Source organism: Carcharhinus amblyrhynchos, chromosome 14 (assembly GCF_965287045.1).
Source record: "Carcharhinus amblyrhynchos chromosome 14, sCarAmb.v2.hapA, whole genome shotgun sequence".
In the NCBI taxonomy this organism is placed as follows: Eukaryota; Metazoa; Chordata; class Chondrichthyes; order Carcharhiniformes; family Carcharhinidae; genus Carcharhinus; species Carcharhinus amblyrhynchos.
The window spans coordinates 41908101-41928700 of NC_137337.1; the positions used below are offsets into that span (position 1 = coordinate 41908101).

Here is a 20600-nt window from a genome sequence, read left to right on the forward strand (position 1 = left end):
CTGTACAGATGAGCCGCTATCTCTGTGACAAAGGTGACGTCCCTTGGTGCAGTTTGAGGTAGCCGCGTTGGAGTTCACCACATTGTGATTAGTGGATTAGATGAGAGGGGGGCAGTGTCGGGACGCAAGTTGCGGGCTCACGCATCGACGCGCCCGACTGCCTCTGCATCTGAGTCAAGGCAAGTGGGTAGAGTGGAGCTGTCAACGGCGGACGCTGCTGCAGCATTCTCAACTAAGCTCTGCAAGCCTTCATTCTCTCTGGCACTGTTCTGTCACCCCCGGTGGGTGGGGGGGAGAAAACTCCCCAGAGTGGGTTAAATATAACACGAAGAAGAAAATTGAACCAAAAAAAAGAGACATTGGTTGGGGGGAAAGTGAGGGAAAGTGTTCCTGTAACCCGATACAATGCTGAAGCCACCGTCCACCCCGTTAACCATGCCTGCGAAGGGGGATCGGCCACCGATCCGGCTGGAAGGTGAGATCCGGAGCCGGGAGAAGGTTGAGGCTGACAGCGATCGCTGCCGAACCCGGGACAGGCTCGAAGCCACCCTGGCCGGACTGGGGGAGCTGGATTTTCTGAAGCAAAGGCAGGAATATTTGGTGCGGGGTGCAATGGAATTACTGAGACCCTCGGAACACACTCCAGTGCTCCAAGACGAACAGAGAAAGGGATCTCAAGGGGAACTTTATCTGACCCCTGAGGAAAAGCAATTAGAAGATAACATTCTCATGCTAAAGAAACAATTGGTGAGAAATTAAAACATCTCTGCGAAATAAACTTTAAATATGATACATTGTACCAGTACAAGATTTTTTTGCCTTTATTTTCTGTAAAGAGATTTGCCACCAACGTAATACTGTTGCAAATTTGATGTTCTAAATTGTAATGAATGTTTTTAGCTGCCTAACATGGTTTGTGATGTTTGCAGGCAGAAACCAAGCGAGGGTTGTCGTTTAACTTTTAAGAAGGCTGTCCTGTTCAGAAATAATTTAAATTCTGTCCGCGTGAGGTTCCTTAATATTTTTCGCATTTGTTTGGAATGATCTTATTGCGGGTTTAGATTGATGGTGCTACATGTACAGTCCATTGCCTCCGCCAGTTCAGGCATTCCACACTTGCAATGGGCGAATAACGGGTGGGAACTGAATTAACTTCCATTTGTAATGAATTAACAACCGAACGAAGCGGTACTGTAATATAAGGTGAATGATAAAAGTGTTGGGGGTGGGGGGAGGCCGGGACCGTGAATGCAGCTGCTGATTTTACAGCCTTGAGTGAGTTCGATTGGAGAGAGGACTTTGAATGGCAGAGAGGAAAGGAGACGTGACTTTTTCTTTTTCCCCTAAAAAAAAATGCAGTAAATTAACTTCCTGCTCACGAAATAACAAGGCAAAAAAAAATTACTAATCTCTTCTTCAGAGGAGGTCCAGCTGCATGTTTTAAAGCCCCTCGGTCTGTTACAATAGACACAGAGTGAGTGAAATTAACTTTACAAGCAAAGCGGCGCTCTCCTGCAGAGCTAGTTGCAGGGTGGGTGGAGGGGTGGGGGGGGGGGGTCGAGTGAAACCTCTGTTTATATTAACTGATCAGCTGACTGAAATGAATCATTCCGGGCGCTTTTTTTTCTGTACAGTGTTTCTGCACCGACTACAGAACAATAGAAGTGGCCTAGACCAGAGCAAAACGGAGTTATTGCTCACTCACTCACATCCCTGCCTACACAATTACTATTCCACTCACTGGCTGATAAAATCCGAGGGGGTTTTGCTTTTTCAGCCTGCTGTTTTTGGGGTGTATTTTGTAAAGCGATCTCGATTTAAGAGAAAAAAAATTGGGAAGGGAATGGCTCCACTCTCACCTTGAGCAATTTTTCCCTCTGTGTAAGCTCATTCCAGTCCATCGGCGCTCGCTTGGATTCAATGGCTGGTTAACGCTTCTTTTTCTTAAAGTGAGTTTAGTTCGATCAGATTTAATACTGGAGACATATGGTCAGATAGGAACCGGCCAGCCCATTGCCAATGCTGAGTCCCAAGGTCATTAATCACAGTGAACTTTCTGTCAGGCCAGACTCATAGAGGATCCAGTTCATTACGGATGGAGGTTTGAATACGGGGCTTTGCTCTTCAAACAAAAAAACCTTTTTATAAAAAAAGAGCTAATATTGATTTGCTGTTGGAATATCTTCATTATAAAGCTCTGTTTTAAACGGGGGAACAGTTACCGTTAGCAATTACCTCCCATAATCTTGTGGATAAATCACTCACCGAAGTGGCAAACTGCCAAATAAAGAAAAAAAAATGAAACATGTTCCCTTGCAAAGAATTTCAACTTGTGTCTTTCACTCAAATAACCTTACACCAGCATTTTCATTTGACTCAGTGGCTGCTTTATTGCAGGAATTTTTTCTCTCTCTGCATTTAGGTTTCCGCTAGGACTGTGTTATCACATTTTTCAAAAAGATCTTTATTAACGGCTTTTTATTCATGCACCCTACAGTTTCATAGTAAAGTGCAGCAGTAAGCATAACTTAGTTGGTGTAACCAAAATTGAAATAGTTGATTAAGTTAAATCAGTGCTGGATTTTTAAAAAAAATAATTTGTGGGATCTTTCTCTACACCCTGCCTATGACTGTAACACTACATTCTGCACTCCTTTATGCGTTGTCTGTGTAGTGTGCAAGAACAATACTTTTTATTGTATACTAATACATGTGACAATAATAAATCAAATCAAAGACATGGGTGGCACTGGCTGGCTAGCATTTATTGCCCAATTTCTGTGGTTCTGGAGTCAGATATAGGCCAGACCAGGTAAGGACAGCAGATTTCCATCCCTAAAGGACATTACTGAATCAGGTGGGTTTTTCTGACAATTGGCAATGTTTTTGTGGCCATCCGTAGATTCTTAATTCCAGTTTTTTTTTATTGAATTCAAATTTCACCATGTGCCGAGGTGGGATTCGAACCTAGGTCCCCAGAACATTAGCTGAGTTTCTGAATTAATTGTCTAGCGATTATACCACTATACCATTGCCTCCCCCCTGAGTGGTTAATGCAGCATTATTTCTACAGAATGGCACACTTGTGGTTTCATGGTGTAACTGGAATGGTGGAAGTCAAACATAGACTTATGTAGCTCAGTAAGTGGACATCATTGAAGAGCATTTCTTAACATTCTCTGTAAATTGTGGCAAGCCTGAACTTTTCTGCAGGTCTCAAAGAGAAGGTGGTCTGACTGCAGTGAACTCTGCAATTGATTAAAATAAGTTGTTCCTCAATCTTTCCAGAATTGTCTGAGGAGGAGAGATGCTGGCCTCATAAATCAGCTCCAGGAGTTGGATCGACAGATCAGTGACCTTCAGCTGGATGCAGAAAAGACTCCAAACGACAACTTGGAAACAGACAGCCGACCCAGCTCAGGTCAATATCTTTCCGGTAGATAGCTAGATATACATTTTAAAGGATGATTTACATGAAGAGGAACAGTAAATACTGACTAAACCCTTGCAATACTTAGCATCCTTTGCAGTTCGCAGATTTGTTTCCTAGCACAAATGATCACACTGTTTCAAAGTCCTGTGATCCATAATCAGCCATCAGTAAGTACGGTTCACAGAATAAAGTCAGACATCTTGACCGGAATTCTCCCATCCCGCCTGCCACTGGAATTTTAGCAGGCGGGTTGTGGAGAATGTGAAACACCATTGACGGCTGAGCAGGAGTTTCCAGCTTTTAGACCAGCACGGCTAGAGAATTCCACCCTATGTACTGCCACTTTTCTGTGTATACAGACTTTGAACAGTTAAAACTTGATGAACTAACATCCTGCATAAGGCAACCACAGAATCTGTACAGTGCAGAAGAGCCCATTCAGCCCATTGAATCTGCATCAACTTCTGATTGAGTATTTTACTCAGGCCCTCACCCCCACACTATCCCTGTGACTCCACACATTAAGAAGTCTCACAACACCAGGTACCTGTTGGACTTTAACTTGGTGTTGTGAGTCTTCTTATTGTGTTTACCCCAGTCCAACGCCAGCATCTCCACATCATGACTCCACACATTTACCATAACTAATCCTATCTAACCTACACATCTTGGGACACTAAGGACAACTTAACATGGCTGATCCACCTAATCTGCATATCTTTGGACCGTGGGAGGAAACCGGAGCACCCGAAAGAAATACACATAGACATAGGGAAAACTTGCAAACTCCACACAGTCACCTAAGGCTGGAACTGAACACAGATCCCTGGAGCTGTGAGGAGATAGTGCTAACAATCATTGGAAGATTTAGTTAATTTTTTATAAATACATTTTTTAGCAAAGTATTTTGTGTTGTCCAACTGATATTCTATTTGCAATCTTTGTACATTGACATAGACCATAGACTTTCCCCGTAGAATGAATATGCTATAAAATCTTAGACGTTATCTGGAAATCCTGCAGGCACTGAATTACTTTTGAAGCATAGTGACTATTGTGATGGAGTGCAATATAACATAACAAAGCATCACTAACATGATGAGATAAATGGCCAATTAATGGGTGGGACTTCCTGGCCGTGCTCACCTCAAGGTCTGAAAATCCTGCCTGAGGTCAACAGACCTTTGCATGGCCTGTGTCCTGCCTGCTAAGATTCCCATGGTGGGTGGGATGGGAAAATTCCATTCAATCGTGTTTGGGCTGTTGACTGTGGCGAAAATGTTGGCCAGGACACGAAGAGAACTTTCTGCTCTTGGTCATGGAATCTTTTACATCCACCAAGAAGGTATACAGAACCTCTCTTTAACATCTGATCTGAGAGACAGTAATTCTAATGGTGCAGCATTCCCACAGTCTTCCATCTCAGTCTATGTGCTCAAGCCCTGGAGTGAGGATTGAACCCTTGATGTTCGAACTCGGAGGCTACCCTAAATTATTCCCCTTTCCTCCCTTCAGTTTTCACAGGTCATTCCTCTTTTTTTGTAAGTGCTATATTGAGTTTCACAATGGCTTAATAGCCAACTGCGTTCTCCCATATGTTACTAACCCTGCAAGAGCTTACTATCTTGAAGATCTCACATTTGATCCCTGCTTTGTTTTCATTAGCTGATTTTCACCAAGCCTTGTTGTAAAAGTGTGACTGTTGACATAGCAAACCTGGTAATGGGGAAAATCTGGTTCGCTTTCCTGGTGCTGATCACTGTCCTGCTGACAAGAATATAAGGGTTGATGTCAAGTGAGGACAGGGAAAGGCTTGGTTGTCATGCTTTTTGTGTTCAGATAGCCTGCTGACACAAACTATCAAGGCTCACAACTGAAAAGCAGTCACTTAGTTGAGATGTCCGTGCTTTGCCAGTACTCCATTGATCTATATAAGGAGGCCTTGTGGCCTTCAGCGGTACCATCTCTCTGGACTGGAAGCTCTGGCTTTGAATCCAGCACCAGGACTTGTTGGCCATGGAAGTAGCATTAATCACACACCTCAACGGGCTGATAATCCTTCCACCCAGTTCTCCACTATTCTCCAAAGGGTAAAAAAACAGTGTGGATGTGAAGATATGCTTAAAAAAATGGATCTGTGTCCCAGCATGTCTCAGTGGTTACAGTGGATTCAGTTCAGTTCAATTCAGTTGCCCTGGCCAACATTTACCTGACAGGCAACACCCAAATATATTGGGTGGAATTCTCCCATCCCACCCGCCACGGGAGTTGTAGTGGGCAGGACACAGAAGGAAGAGAAGGAAAGTAGTTACAGGCAGTGGAAATCTAATAGATGGAAACATAACCATGCAGATTTATATAATGAATTACGTTGCAAAGTAAAAGCATACTTTGAATCTATTTAGTTTGCTTTAAAGATCAAACCTCCTTTGACAAAAAGTTATATTTGTTCAAAGTAATTGAGTGCTTTGAAGGTTACAACAAGACTTGTATATGTACAATATATCTGCTAGTAATTATTAATATGTAGTTAGTAAGAAGGCATTCTGCAAATTTAGAGAAGTGTAAAGTTGTCAATCTTCTTACTTTGTCATATTTAGCATTCCTAAAGATTAAACTAAAGAAGCTTAGGGTTTTTTTTGCAAAAATAAATCCTATAAGGATATGGAGCTGATTGTTGCTGTATGCCGGTGAGCCATTCAAAACCACTTGTGACTTTAACGAGTGTTTGTCAGTGAACTTGCACATTGAAAATGCCAACCTGCTTTCTGTCTTAACAGGTTTTTATGAATTAAGTGATGGAGCATCTGGGTCACTTTCAAACTCCTCTAATTCGGTTTTCAGTGAATGTTTATCCAGTTGTCACTCCAGCACCTGCTCCTACGCTCTGCCGGATGCATCACTGAGCATCACAGATGGACGGCCAAAGTCAGCAGGTAAGAGGCACATTAGAGGAATTCAGGCTGAACTAATGAGACTAATATGATTGAAAATCTGTCACTGAGCTTATAGTCTGACCTGATAGAACTGAAATAGAGTTGATTGTGTCTTTGGTAATGTGACAATCTCCTCCTTGCTGCATCATATGCTTATCCAGCAACTCATTGCCAATTGCTAATTTTGCCAAAAGTTAATCTCACTGAGCAATATGAATGAGTTTTAGAAAGAAAACCATAACTGTTGGGTGAATTCATATTTTTCAAGGTATAATTTCACACAGATTTGTGTTTGGAAAAAAAATGATGGGATGAATTATTGTACCTCGCCCGCAATCAACAAATTGCGTATTAGTGACTATAAATACCCAGTTGCCAATGATTGACACTTGAGATTTATAGACCAGCAAAGATCAACAGTTGGATAGTTGAGTACCAAAATGGACAGGCGGTTGTATCTAACTTGCATCCTGCATTTAGGCGGATGTGTCACGAAGAAGGTTGCAACTCAGAAACTGTTCTAATCTTTTAGAAGAATCTGCTTGTTGCTATATGGAAATATGTAAAGCAAACCCTACAGTTAATGCTAATTCAGGATAAACGAAGATTTGGAATTACTGTGTTTAAAAAGAAAATCTTTTCAGTCATCCAAAAGAACTCAGACCTGGATTTAATGTTCTAGTCGTGTGACCCATTGGCGGGACTGGAAATATGCTTTGGGCGCCATGGTAGCAGAGTGCTGTCTCACAGTGCCAGTGACCCTGGTTCAATTCTGGCCTCAGGTCACTGTCTGTGTGGAGTTTGCACTTTCTCCCCGGTCTGCGTGTGTTTCCTCTGGTTGCTCCGGTTTCCTCTCATACTCCAAAGACATACAGGTTAGGTGGATTGGCCATGCTAAATTGACCCTAGTGTCAGAGGGATTAGCAGAGCAAATAGGTAGGGTTATGGGAATAGGGCCAGTATGGAATTATGGTTGGTGCAGTCTCGATGGGCCAAATGGCCCCCTACTGTGCCGCTGGGGTTCTATGATGAACCCTAAACTCAATCATGTGTTGGCCGGCTGGACTGGATCACGTGTTGGTCTGTTGATTTTGATCATGTGGCAGCTGGCCAATTAATGTGATGATGAGGGCTTGCTGCTGGATCACATGACAGGGAATCCTGCATGAACTGATGGCCATGCAGGCTCAGGCATCATATTTAAACCAGCCCAGTCTTTGCCTGTGATTCATCCTATAGGCTTTGAATGCAAGCTGTGCACTTCAAATGTGGTTCAGGTGCAGGAGAAAGAGTCCACCAATTTCCCATAGCTCACCTGTGGCATTAGAAGGGCAACTGAGGAGGTTTAAAATATTACAGTTCATTCAGTGGATCACCCCATGGTTTAGTGAGGGCTTATTACATAACCTCCCCCAGACGAGCACAAATATATTCTGGTGATGGTCGCAAAGCCCAGGGACTGAGGAGTCTGACTTTCCTCATCTGTACAAAACATCATGAAGTCACCAGTACTGTTGAAAAGTGAACTCTGACCTTCTTGATGCAGCAGTGTTTGGCTGCTGTGGAGGTCACACAGGTCCCTGGTTGTGCCCTGGAAGTAGCTAGTGGCACAGGAATTAAATGCCGCACTAACTTTAAAGGCAGCTCTTATTGGGTTAGTACCGTGGTCCCTTGGGTGAGGGTTAGCCTCGTGAAGGTGCATAGATCTATGATACTCTCACGTGAGAGGTATAATCGATGCAGGGACTGCCTCTCAGCCATTTGCAGGTAGGTCAAACGTGTGTGATAAGTTCTAGTTTAGGCATTGAGCCAGCTTCTGCATCTTCCCTGCTGTCTGGCTGGTTATTTTGGCATTGCCTCCTGCATCTGGATCATTGCCCTAACAAACATCACAGACACCCTCAGATCCAAATGAAGTGAGGATCACAGGATGAATTAACCCCATTGATAGTGCCTGCAAAGTGAGGACACACTTTTGCACTGCCCCTTTAAGAGCTGAATCTCTGTTCCTGCAGTAAGCGTGCCCACTTTAAGGGCCTGACCCTCTGACTGCCAAAGGTCAGCTCCCCGAAAGGGGCTCCACTCCCCACACATCTTAAACCAGGCCTTTGGAACTTCAAATACTTTAGACTGGATCAGAACACAACAAAAGGCTAAACATCTGTGCAGGTCAGATTCACAGTGACACCAGATTAGGCTGATATCCTTATACATTGCCACATTTCACTGAGTAGGTTTCTGCAGCCACGTGGATTTTTCCTGCAGTTCAGAAAGCTAAATCACAGCAAATTCTAGTTTAAAATTGCTTTAGTTGACTCATTAACAAGCCTAATTACCTTTCTGGCACAAATGGGTGACTTAACCGGAGAGGCAACATCCCACTCCCAAACTTAATTGTGGGACGCCTTCCCGCTGCTGGCAACTTGCCCTGCGGCTTTTTAAAATTTCTTTTGTGGGATGTGGGCGTCGCCAGCAAGGATTTGTTGTTTATCTTGAATTGTCTTTGAACTGAGTGGCTTGCTGCTGGGCCAGTTGAAAAAGCAGTTTGGAGTCAACCACATTGTTGTGGGTCTGGAATCACCTGTAGACCAATTCAGGTAAGGAGGGCAGATTTCCTTCCCAAAGGACATTAGTGAACCAGAGGGGTTTTTTTTTAACAACAATAGTTTCAAGGTCACCATTCAGACCTTCGTACCTGCACCGACTCTCCAAACGAGCAACATGATTTCATCCCATTCCCTTGACTTTACCTCCTACCCTTGCACGTTATTTCTACTGGAATAATTATCTAATGAGTGTCTCGATTGAACCTGCCTCCATCACACTGCCAGCGGTGAATTCCAAAGCCGAACCACTCGCTGTGCGAAAAGGGTTTTTCTCATATCCTTTCTTCTTTCGCAAATCACTTTAATTCTATGCCCTCCTGTTCTTGATCCTTTTCCAAGTGGGACCAGTTTCTCCTTGTTTTCTCTGTCCAGCGCCTTCCTCATGACAATGGCCATCTGTATCAACTCTGCTCTTAGCCTTCTTCTCTCCAAGGAGAACAGTCCCAATCTCTCCAATTTAACTAAACTTATGAGGATAATTAAATGATTAAGTAGTTTCACAATTAAGTGTTCTTGCCGCCATCTTTCCCTCCATAGCGGGGTGGATTAAATTCTGCCCTTAGTCATTGAAAGATTACACTGATTATCCTTTTGATGTATATTTACAATACGATTATGCTTAAATATACTGACAGACATCCTGTACTTGCCTACGTACAGAAAATACATTCAATATTCAAACCTGTATACAAAACTTTCAAATGAATAATTAAAACTCGATTGTCTTACAAAACTCCAGAACAATAGAAGGCAGGTAATACTTAATTCTATGAAATATTTCATATTTTGTGAATAGTTTCCAGTAAAAAATGCCAATATATAACATCTTAATTACAGTAGACATTTATATCTCCCAGCATGGATAGTTTATCATATCAGGGCCATTTAGAAGGAGCTTGATTTGAGGCCTTTGGAACTAGTACCTCTGGACTGATGATATTTTTTGTATCCATTCTTAAGCAAAGCAAATATGCAGGTTAAAGAAAATATTTTTCATGCTAAAAATGGCTCTAAGCTTAAGTAGTAATTAAATCGCACACTGTGGAGTGGTAATTAGCTTCACAGTACCATTCTTCAGTCACTGGTCTTTGGTTAGCTACTCTGATGAAGATATTATCAACCTCAGCTGTTATTCATTCCATAGTTGAATCACTTACAACTATTCTTTTGTTTATCCTACCTTAAGAAAATGGGGCAATTCACTAAGGTAGCAGCAGGTCATTGGCATCATGCTGCTATTAAGGGGAGGAAGCACTGTCATTGGACTAGGATTCCAGCAACGCATGTTGATGTTCTGGGGACATGGGTTCAAATCTCACCATGGCAGACATTGAAATGTGATTTGAATAAAAATCTGGAATGACAAATCTACTAATAACCATGAAACCAATGTTGATCATTGTAAAAAACCATCTGATTTGCTAATACCCTTTAGGGAAGGAAATCTGCTGTTCTTGTGACTCCAGATCCACAGCAATGTGGTTGACTCTTAAATGCCCCTCAAGGGCAATTAGTGATGGGCAATAAATGTTGGCCCAGCCAGCAACACCCACATCCCATGAAAAAATAAAATAAAATCAACACTTTTAGGAGAAAAGATGACAAAAATGGAACAAATTAATTTTTAAAAAAGTGCTTTAAATATTTTGTTGCTTCTGGCAACTGGTTTCCCAAAAACGAAAGCAGCTGCTTTCTTATTTCATTAATGCTGTCTTCTTTTTGCTCTAAATGGAAGAATATGTAAGTTCTTTGTTTTTGCTTTAAATGCAACATCTTGTAACATACTTACCAGACTTCCATCCACTGTGCCTGAGCCTTCCTAGCATCTTCGATTTGCATGAAATGAAAGGTCCTCTTAGCAAAAAGTGGAACACTTATTTCTGGGTAGGTTCTTCACTGACAGTCTATTTGTAAAAAATAATGTATAATGCATAAACACCAATAGATTTGGCAAAGCTGAGGAATTGCAAGTATGGTCACTGAGTGAAAGAAAGTGCGATGTCTGATTGCTGCTTTCTTGTTTGCAGAGGATATCATTGGCTGGAGGGATCATGGCGAGGGACTGCTTGATTGCCAGTATACGGGTGTTGTTCGGCGCTCCTTCTCCGCACCGTATTCTAGCTCAGTTGATGTTGCTGCTGATGTCCACCCTAAGTATCAGTGTGACTTGATCTCCAAGAATGGTAATGATGTGTATCGCTATCCAAGTCCTCTACATGCAGTGGCAGTCCAGAGCCCCATGTTTTTTCATCCTACAACTGGAAGCATTAAAGAGGAGGAGAAGTCCCAGTATGGCATAGGCGACTTGCCAGTGGCACCTCAGTTGGAACCTGTAAACATTGAGTCTGCTCTTCCAGCCCCCCAGGACAATTCCTGCTCAGCTGTACACCCTTCAACAATGAAAAAACTGGATAATTACATATTTGGTCTTATTCAGAAGAAAATCCAGCCAGTAAGGCCAAACAAGCCAAGGACCAGCCTGAATACAGATCCACTAAAGGGAATGTTGAGGCAAGGTAGTATCTGTGTCAGACAAATTGCATGCATCTCGCCATGTAGCACTGAATTGAAAGTGTTCAGGAATGTCTTTACACATCCTCCCACTGCCTCTGAAAATGGCGTGGTGTCCCCAACGAGGCAACTACTGAACAATGATAATGCACAAGACAACAAAAATGCACAAACGTCTAAAACTGAATCGACCAATAACCGAATAACCGTTCTTCAGAGTGTTAATGAATTGCAGCCTAGTAGCCTTTCAAAGAAAAAGGCTAATGTGACAAATGGACTATCTAAATGCACTGTGGCTACAGATTGTCAAGAAAGGAATGGTGACTGTGGCACTTGTGCACCTAAAGAGAATTCATATCAATGTGTGACAATACATGAAGAGAACGATGTTGTGCAACCTCCTAAAGTGGTGTCTCCTAAAAGGCCCACAAGGTCACCTCCAACATCACTTCCTGTGGAGGAGAAATCACCTCTAGATCTCAAGAGTGAAGGATCCTCAGTGCAGAGCTTGGAAGATAGTGGACAGTTAGTGAATGCTCAATTCATTCCAGCACAGCAGCAAACGATAAAATCTCGTAAAGGTACGAAAAATATAAAGCTCGGCAAAGTTAAGAACTCTACGTTGAAGTGCAAACCACACAGTGACATGGCTCCTGAAACAAACATTCAAACCTTAAAACAAAAATCCAAAGCTGTTCCAAAAAAATGTCATTTCTCCAACGATATTGTCCATGTAAAACGAAATGTAAGGAGGCCAGCCTCTAAAACAAAGAAAACATTCCACACTATATCTGAGAACAGCATCCTGGGCAAACAAACTGGGGTTAGATCTGCTAAATGCAATGGGCAAGGAAGGGAAACTGTTCTGGTCAAGTCCAGATGCAAACAAAGGGTTGATTACCGAAAGTGGAGATCCCCTGTAGAGGTTTCTCACGAAGAAGCAATGAGACGATTTAGAAGACGCAACAGGAGAGCTGCACTCTGTCCTGTGCCCAGTGTGTACACAAAGACCAATCTGCAGAACAATGGTGTTTATGCCTTCAGAGGAAGTGATTCAGAATATTCAGCAGAGTGCGAATCTTTATTCCACTCCACTGTGGCAGATACCAGTGAGGATGAGCAGAGCAATTACACCACCAATTGCTTTGGAGACAGTGAGTCTAGTCTGAGCGAGGTAGATTTTGTTGGGGAAACTACTACTTCTAGTGACTCTGATGAAAGTGGTGCACTGGTCTGGCCTCAGTTTGCTCAGAATCGACCCGTGCAAGCGTCTACTGCTGAGCTAAAGAAGCCTCCGCCAAAGGCCTTTGTCAAAATCAAAGCATCGCACAACCTAAAGAAGAAGATTCTACGTTTCAGATCTGGTTCGTTAAAGCTAATGACAACCGTATAAAAGAATATTTGACATTTGTTGTTTTGAAAATGAAGGTGATGTAGGTATATTCTAAGATGGTTATTTTAAAAGAAGGATTAACTTTTTTGTCAGAACTAAGCATGTATGAAGTTTTTAAGCTATCAGTATTCTATGTGCATGACTATCTAATTGTTTCAATATTGGCACCAAATTGTACACTGCTAACTGTATATAGTATTTGTATATTAATACAATTTGTTTTATGCTCTAATAAATTGTCTACCTTGAATCTTTAAACTGTTTTGAAATTTGACTTCACCGTTTCTTTACGTCATGACTTTTACAAACAGGGATATATATATATACTTTTTATTCATCCATGGGACATGTGTGTCACTGCTGGCCAGCATTTATTGCCCATCCTTAATTGTCCTTGAGAAGGTGGTGGTGAACTGCCTTCTTGAAAGTCTGCAATCCACATGCTGTGGGACGACTCACAAGAGAATTCCAGGATTTTGACCCAAGTCAGGATGTTGAGTGGCTTGGAGGGGAACTTGCAGGTGATGGTGTCCCCATGTATTTGCTGCTCTTGTCCTTCTAAATGGAAGTGATTGTGGGTTTGGAAGGTGCTGTCTAAGGATCTTTGGTGAATTACTGCAGCGCATCTTGTAGATAGCACACACTGCTACTACTGAGCGTTTGTGGTGGAGGGAGTGGATGTTTGTGGATGTGATGCCAATCAAGTGGGCTGCTTTGTCCTGGATGCTGGCATAATGAGATGATTCATGTTGATAATTAAAGTGTATCCAAAACAGCTTATTTAAATTATGAATAATATCTGTCGGAGAGCTAAAATAGTTCTCACCTTGGGTAATACAAGGCAGAGCAGATGGCTATCCATAATTGGTCTCATTAGCATCAATACATTACACCAGTAATTAATGTAACCAGTAAAAAAATCGCAATGTTAGAAATAGGAAATTTTGCCCAGCTAGTTTGCATTGATTTATTTTCCCCCGAGTAAATCATTTAGTTTAAACCCATTGTCCTGTATTGGAATGACAGAATATTGCAATGACATAAGAACGATTTACATTCTGGCCTCATGTGAAGAGGGTACCAGCTGTTCTGCGCTATTCAATTTACACAGCCTACCTTTCAACAAAATTAAAAGGGAAGATATAACAAATGATAGGTCTGAGTTCCACGTTTTTGTGGTATAAAAATGCCCCTTGCTAAGTGCGCCATCAAATATAGAGTTGAACTATGCAGTCTATAAGAGCTCTCGTTTAGTCTGATCTCAGACCAGAATACAATAGGGATGTGATTAATTTGAGATTCCCACTGTGTTAGATTCAAGAAAAATCAGCTGAGGTTCCCATTCCTGATTACGACACAGTTTCTTCTGCAGTCTGTAAAGCCAGCCATGGACTAATAAGGAAATATCATTCATGAGATGTAGTTCTCACAGGCAAAAATAATGCCAACTTGATTGAGATACTTGAGGCATTTGGCGTCCGCGGATGGATGAACACAGAGAAGGGGAAAAACACATTTTTAAACAAAATCTTTGAAAACGAACCTGACATTTTTTTAAAAAATTGAAATTCTGAGTAAGTATAGATGTTGCATTTATGATAGAATTATGTAGTTAATTTAGAGTTGAACATAGAATCCAATAGACACTTGGATCTTTCAGATGAGAGATCATACTAAGGTCCTATTTATCCTCTGATCTGGGAGTAAAAATATCCAGGGGAACTGTCAGAGAAAGTCTCCACTGTTTTTTATCAATATTTATCCCTCAACCAATTTCCCTACAAACAGATTGTCTGGTCATTGTTGCATATTCTCTGTGGAAGATTGCTGCGTACAAATTGGCTGCTGCATTTCCCAACATTACAACAGTGCCTACACTATACATACCGAAGTATTTAATTGGCTATAAAATGCTTTAGAATGCCACATACGTAAGAATTAGGAGCAGGAGTAGGCCCTTTGGTCTCTTGAGCCTGCACCAGAAATTGATATGATGGTGTTGATCTGATTGTAATCTACTTTCCTGTGTACCCCCTAAATGCTTTGACTCCTTTGTCAGTCAAGAACCTATCTAATTTAACCTTAAAAATATTCAATAACCCACGGTTGCCTGGGGAAGAGAATTCCACAGACTAGTGACCCTTTGAGAAGAAAAGAATCTCCTTGTGTCTGTTTTAATTCCATTCCAATTCTCTTCCTGCACCCAGTGGCACACTAAGGCAGATTTTCATTTATTTCCGTAGCTAGTTATTCCTGGAACAGGTCACTAGTCAGTCACCAGAGCACATAGCTTGAAGAGCATCACTCCACATCAAGCATGGCTGACCAGGAGTCTCTTCCTCCCTTAACATTGGTATGTTGGAAGGATTTGCGGGTTGATACTCAACTTGTTTGGCCACATTATGAACTTGGCCATCAAGTCCTAAAGCGGGACTTGAACCTGGAGCTTCTGGCTCAGAAGCAGGGGTGCTACCATCTGTAACACAAGATCTCCACTCTGTTGTAATGTGAGACCCCTTATTTTTAAATGATGTCTCCTATCTCTAGTGTCCCCCAAAAGGGGAAACATCCATCATGGGGGTGGTATAATGGCAGAGTGGTTAGCACTGTTGTCAAACAGCGACAGTTACCTGGGTTCAATTCTGGCCATGGGTGACTTTCTGTATGGAGTTTGCACATTCTTCCCGTGTCTGTGGGTTTCCACTGGGTGGTCCAGTTTCCTCCCACTCGAAAGATGTGCAGATTAGGCGGATTAGCCATGCTAAATTGCTCCTTAGCGCTCAAAGATATTTAGGTTAGATGGATTAGCTATGGGTAAATGCACAGGGTTATAGGGACAGGGTGAGGTGTGGGCTTGGGCTAAGATGTTCTTCAGAGAGTCAGTGCAGATTCAATGGGCTAAATGGTCTCCTTCTGCATGTAAGGATTCTATGATTCTATGTACCGAGGACTGTACCTTAGAACATGGAAAGTCAGTGTTACTGCCCTAACATCTTTGATTCTGTGGAAAATATAATTCTTCCAACACACCCCAAAAGCTGCAAATGCATCAGCTATATAAAACCTTGGTTAGGCCACATTTGGAGTATTACATGGAGTTCTGGTCACAGACTATCAGAACGATGTGGAAGCTCTGGAGAGAGTGCAAAGAAGGTTCACCAGGATGTTGCCTGGTCTCTGGGGTGTTGGCTACGAGAGTTTGAATAAACTAAGATTGTTTTGACTGGAAAGACAGAGGTTGAGGAAGAAGAGATTATGCTTCTCATAATTTTGTAGACCTGATAGAGATCTGTAAAATCATGTGAGGCATAGACAGGGTGAATAGTCAGAGGGAGGAAGTGTCAATTATAAGGGGGCATAGGTTCAAGGTGAGAGGGGGAAAGTTTAAGGGAGATGTATGGGGGGAGTTTTTCACGCAGAGAGTGGTGGGTGCCTGGAACATGCTGCCAGAGGAGGTGGTGGAAGTAGGCATATTAGCAACATTTAAGAGGCATTTGGATGGGTACATGAATAAGGAGGGAATAGAAGGGTAGGGACTGAATAAGGGCAGGACAATTTTTTTAGTTTAGTCATCATAATCAGCACAAACTTGGGGCAGGGGGGAGGGGGTGGTGCTGCGGGGAGGAGGGGGAAAAGGGCCTGTTTCTGTGCTGTACTTTTCTTTGTTCTTTCTTTGTTCTATCATTGAAGATCCAATATCATGCCATCAGTCACTAAAACATGCATCTTGGGAAGATGGGTGCAAACAAAAAGCAAAGCTAGAATTATACAATCTACTGTGCAGAAGGAGGCCATTCGGCCCTTCGAGTCTGTACCAACCAAAATCCCACCCAGGTCCTATTCCCTTAACTCCTCATATTTACCATGTTAACCCCCTGACACTATCGGACAATTTATCAAGGCCAATCAATCTAACCCGCACATCTTCGGACTGTGGGAGGAAGCTGGATCACCCAGAGGAAACCCATGCAGACATGGGGAGAATGTGCAGATTCTGTATAGGCAGTGACCTGAGGCTGGAATCAAACACAGATCCTTGATGCTGTGAGGCAGCAGTGCTAAGCACTGTGCCATGTGCCGCCCATACCTATACATTGTGTGACACCCCCTTAGCTGCACCTACATAATGAGTCTTCCTGGCTGTTAATCTTTACAAATCCTAGCAGTTTTACATTCAGCTTACAATATCCCCACTTTGGGAGCTTGGGGCATCAGCATGGATTTCACATATGTTAAACAACGAAAAACTGCCAGTTGTTGCCAAAGGAGGGGGAAAAGGACTTATTGAGATGGCTGGGCCCTGTGGCAGGTATCGAGAGATCCAGCACACAAGTAAAAAAAACCTTACTTGACCTCACCCTCAAAAATCTTTCTGCTAAAAATGCATTTGTCCATGGCAACAGTGACTATTGCACAGTCCTTGTGGAGATCAAGTCCTGCTTTCAACCAAAAAACAGATCCTCCCACCAAATTAGCTTGTGAAGACTTACATTTGACTTGCAGCTAACTACAGTATACAATATGACTACACTTCAAGAAAAGGGAATATTGACACATTGGGTGGCCGTGGTCAATGGACATTTCTGTTGTTCACCCTTCATCTGCTCTGATTCTGTGGTGGGCGGAGTGGTAGAATTCCAGCAATTGTGTTCTGTGAAGCCATTGGTAAACTGAGTAGCAACAATCAGCAATATCACTGGCCTTGATAGCACTGCGACTTATTGAGATGGCTGGGCCCTGTGGCAGGTATCGAGAGATCCAGCACACAAGTAAAAAAAACCTTACTTGACCTCACCCTCAAAAATCTTTCTGCTAAAAATGCATTTGTCCATGGCAACAGTGACTATTGCACAGTCCTTGTGGAGATCAAGTCCTGCTTTCACACTGAGGATACCCTCCATCATGCTGTATGACATTAACACTTTGATAAATGGAATAGATTCATTACAAATCTAGTAGCTCCATGAGGCATGCGGGCCAGCAATGCAAGGGATGTGTTCCACCGCAATCTGTAACCTGAAAGTCCAGCAAATCCCTCACTCTACAATTATCAACAAACCAGGAGATCAAATCTGATTAAGAGTGAGAGCATATCAGGAGCAGAACAATGCGAACCTAAAAATGAAGTGCCAATCTGGTGAAGGTATAATAAAGGATGACATGCAAGCTAAACTATGGGAACAGCATGCTGTAGACAGAGACAAGTGGTCCCACAGCCAACAGTTTAGATCCAAGCTCCACTGTCCTGCTGCATTCAGCGATGAATGGTGGTACAATTAAACTACTAACCAGAAGAACAGGCTCCACAAATATCCCCATCCTCAATGATGGCAGAGTCCAGCACATCAGTGTAAAAGACAAGGTTGAATGTTTTGCCTGTGAGCTGGTTAGTTGATTAATTGTCCACAACCATTCATGACTGGATGTGGCAGGACTGTGGAGCTTTGATCTAATCTGTTGGTTGTGGGATCAAAACCTCCAGTCAGATTTTCCAGATGGAAGATCCATTATCTTCCAAGCTTCCCCGCATCACAGATGTAGTCTACAGCCAATTTAATTCATTTCATGTGATCGAAAAATGTCTGAAAGCTTTGGAAACAGCAAAAGCCATGGACCCCGGCAACATTGTGACAAGAATACTGAAGACCTTTGCTCCAGGACTAGTCACACACTAGCCATGCTGTTCCAGTACAGTTATATCATTGAAACCCACTTGACAATGTGAAAAATTATCTAGTTATGCTCTGAGCACAAAATGCAGGAAACGTCCAATTTGGCCAGTTACTGCCCCAGTCAACTCTCAATCAGCAATCTGATAGACGCTGTCATCGACATGCTATCAAGCGGTTCCTACTCACTAATAACGTGTTCACCAAAGCTCACTTTGGGTTCCACCAGGTCCACTTAGCTACAGATCTCAGTATAGCCTTGGTCCAAACATGGACAAAAGAGCTGAGTTCCAGAGACAAGTTGAGAGTGACAGACCTTGACATCAAGATGGCAGTTAACTGAGCATGGCATCAAGAAGCCCTAGTGAAAGTCAGTGAGAATCACGGATAAATCTTTCCACTGGCTAAAAACAGACCATGAAAGGTACTTCATAAACACAGGTTATTTGCTTTTCCGTTCCTTTAGTGTTCATTGAGCCTACTTGTAAAATATTTAACATTGAGTTAGAAATTAATGTTAGAGATACTGGGATGAATTTTCCCCTTCCGCCCACCATGGGAATCACAGCAGGTGAGGGGCGGACCATGGAAATGTCCATTGATCTTGGGTGGGATTTTCCAGTTTCAGGGTGAGTGCAGCCGGAAAATCCTGCCCACTGTCTCATGAACAAAAGAAATAGCAGCCAAAGTAGGCCGTACAGCTCCACTTAATAAAATCGTGGTGGAGCTTTGACCTCAATTCCACTTTACTGCCCACTCCCACCTTGAATCCCTTAACAGGACTGACAACCTTCAGTCATGATTGACAAAGAGCCATCCAGACTCGATATTGTTAGCTCTGTCCTTTCGCCACAGATGCTGTCAGACCTGCTGAGATTTCCCAGCGTTTTCTGTTTTTGTTTCAGATTCGGAATCCGCAGTAATTGGTTTTGGTGAGTGACAATCTTTTCTACATGGGTGTGAGCAAGAGTTTCACATCACTTTCAATGCAATAACATTATGTGTAGTTCAGACAGTGGCCAGAATTCTTGAGGCTCCCGCACTCCGCTGCCTGCAAGAACGGAAAATCTGGTGCTCAGCCAAATCTCTTGATAGCATGTATATTTTTGCAACTTGTTTGCCAAACATTTTATCATTGACAATGTCAAGTTTCATATGCAGAATAGTTAGATTATTCTCTGTGACCTCACCTGAAAGGGGATGGGACAGCAAGTAATGTAAAGTCAAATGTGAGCCTCATGGCACCATTTTACCTTAATTTCAGTTTCCCTCCCTCTGCCTACACTAGGGAAAGCTGCAGGAAATAGTTTCTCCTCTAATCACATGGAAATGCTGACCTATTTTCCTCAAGTCTGCTTGTTACGCCAGGCCCCATCTACACAGCTTCTACTGGAAATTTTATACAATCAGCTACAAGGATGATGCATCTTTGCCCAGCTATCTCATTGTGTGACGGCATCAACACCAGAAAAGTGAAATATACAGCATTGGCTTTCTGACTGATCTCTGTGTAGGATTACATCATTAGACTTTGATTCTGGACTTTGGAGCCTACATGAAATAATATTTCTTCTCTCTGTGGTTCTGCACTGTACACCTTCCTTTTTTCTATCCCTCTTTCACTGTATGATGACAAAGGAGGCACTCCTCTTGAATATGTGCAAATAAACTAACCCTTTGAGTCCATCCTATCTCGGGTTTACTGTGGGGTTACTAATAGAAAAAATGGAATCACACCAAAACTGAGGGGTTGGGAAACATGCCACCACTTATAAAGGGGGAAGCAAATCAGAATACCTTTCTGTTTATGGATGTGAGTGGTGAGAGGAAAAAATAGTGCTGTTTAAATTAACCCTTCCTCCTGTCCATAGCAATATTTTTATTTGGATATACTGAATATTATTACGTATACTGGTTATTGGCGCAGTACAACACTGTACTGGTTTGAAGGTCCCAGATTTGTGTGTATAATAACTCCAGGAGTAAAGGAACAGTGCTTTGTTGCACAAAGTAAAGTAAAGCAAAACAATAAGTCTCTGGTGAACACAACAG

At 42.4% G+C, this 20600-nt stretch overlaps 1 protein-coding gene across 1 annotated transcript; it reads left to right on the forward strand.

The window, feature by feature from the left end:
- Positions 1-204: 204 nt before the first annotated feature.
- Positions 205-13129, forward strand: dact1 (dishevelled-binding antagonist of beta-catenin 1). The gene is made up of 4 exons (XM_080202792.1): positions 205-747; positions 3289-3421; positions 6214-6369; positions 11003-13129. The coding sequence occupies exons 1-4, from the start codon at positions 406-408 to the stop codon at positions 12877-12879; spliced, it is 2508 nt and encodes an 835-aa protein (XP_080058918.1). The 5' UTR covers positions 205-405; the 3' UTR covers positions 12880-13129.
- The last annotated feature ends 7471 nt before the right edge of the window (positions 13130-20600 follow it).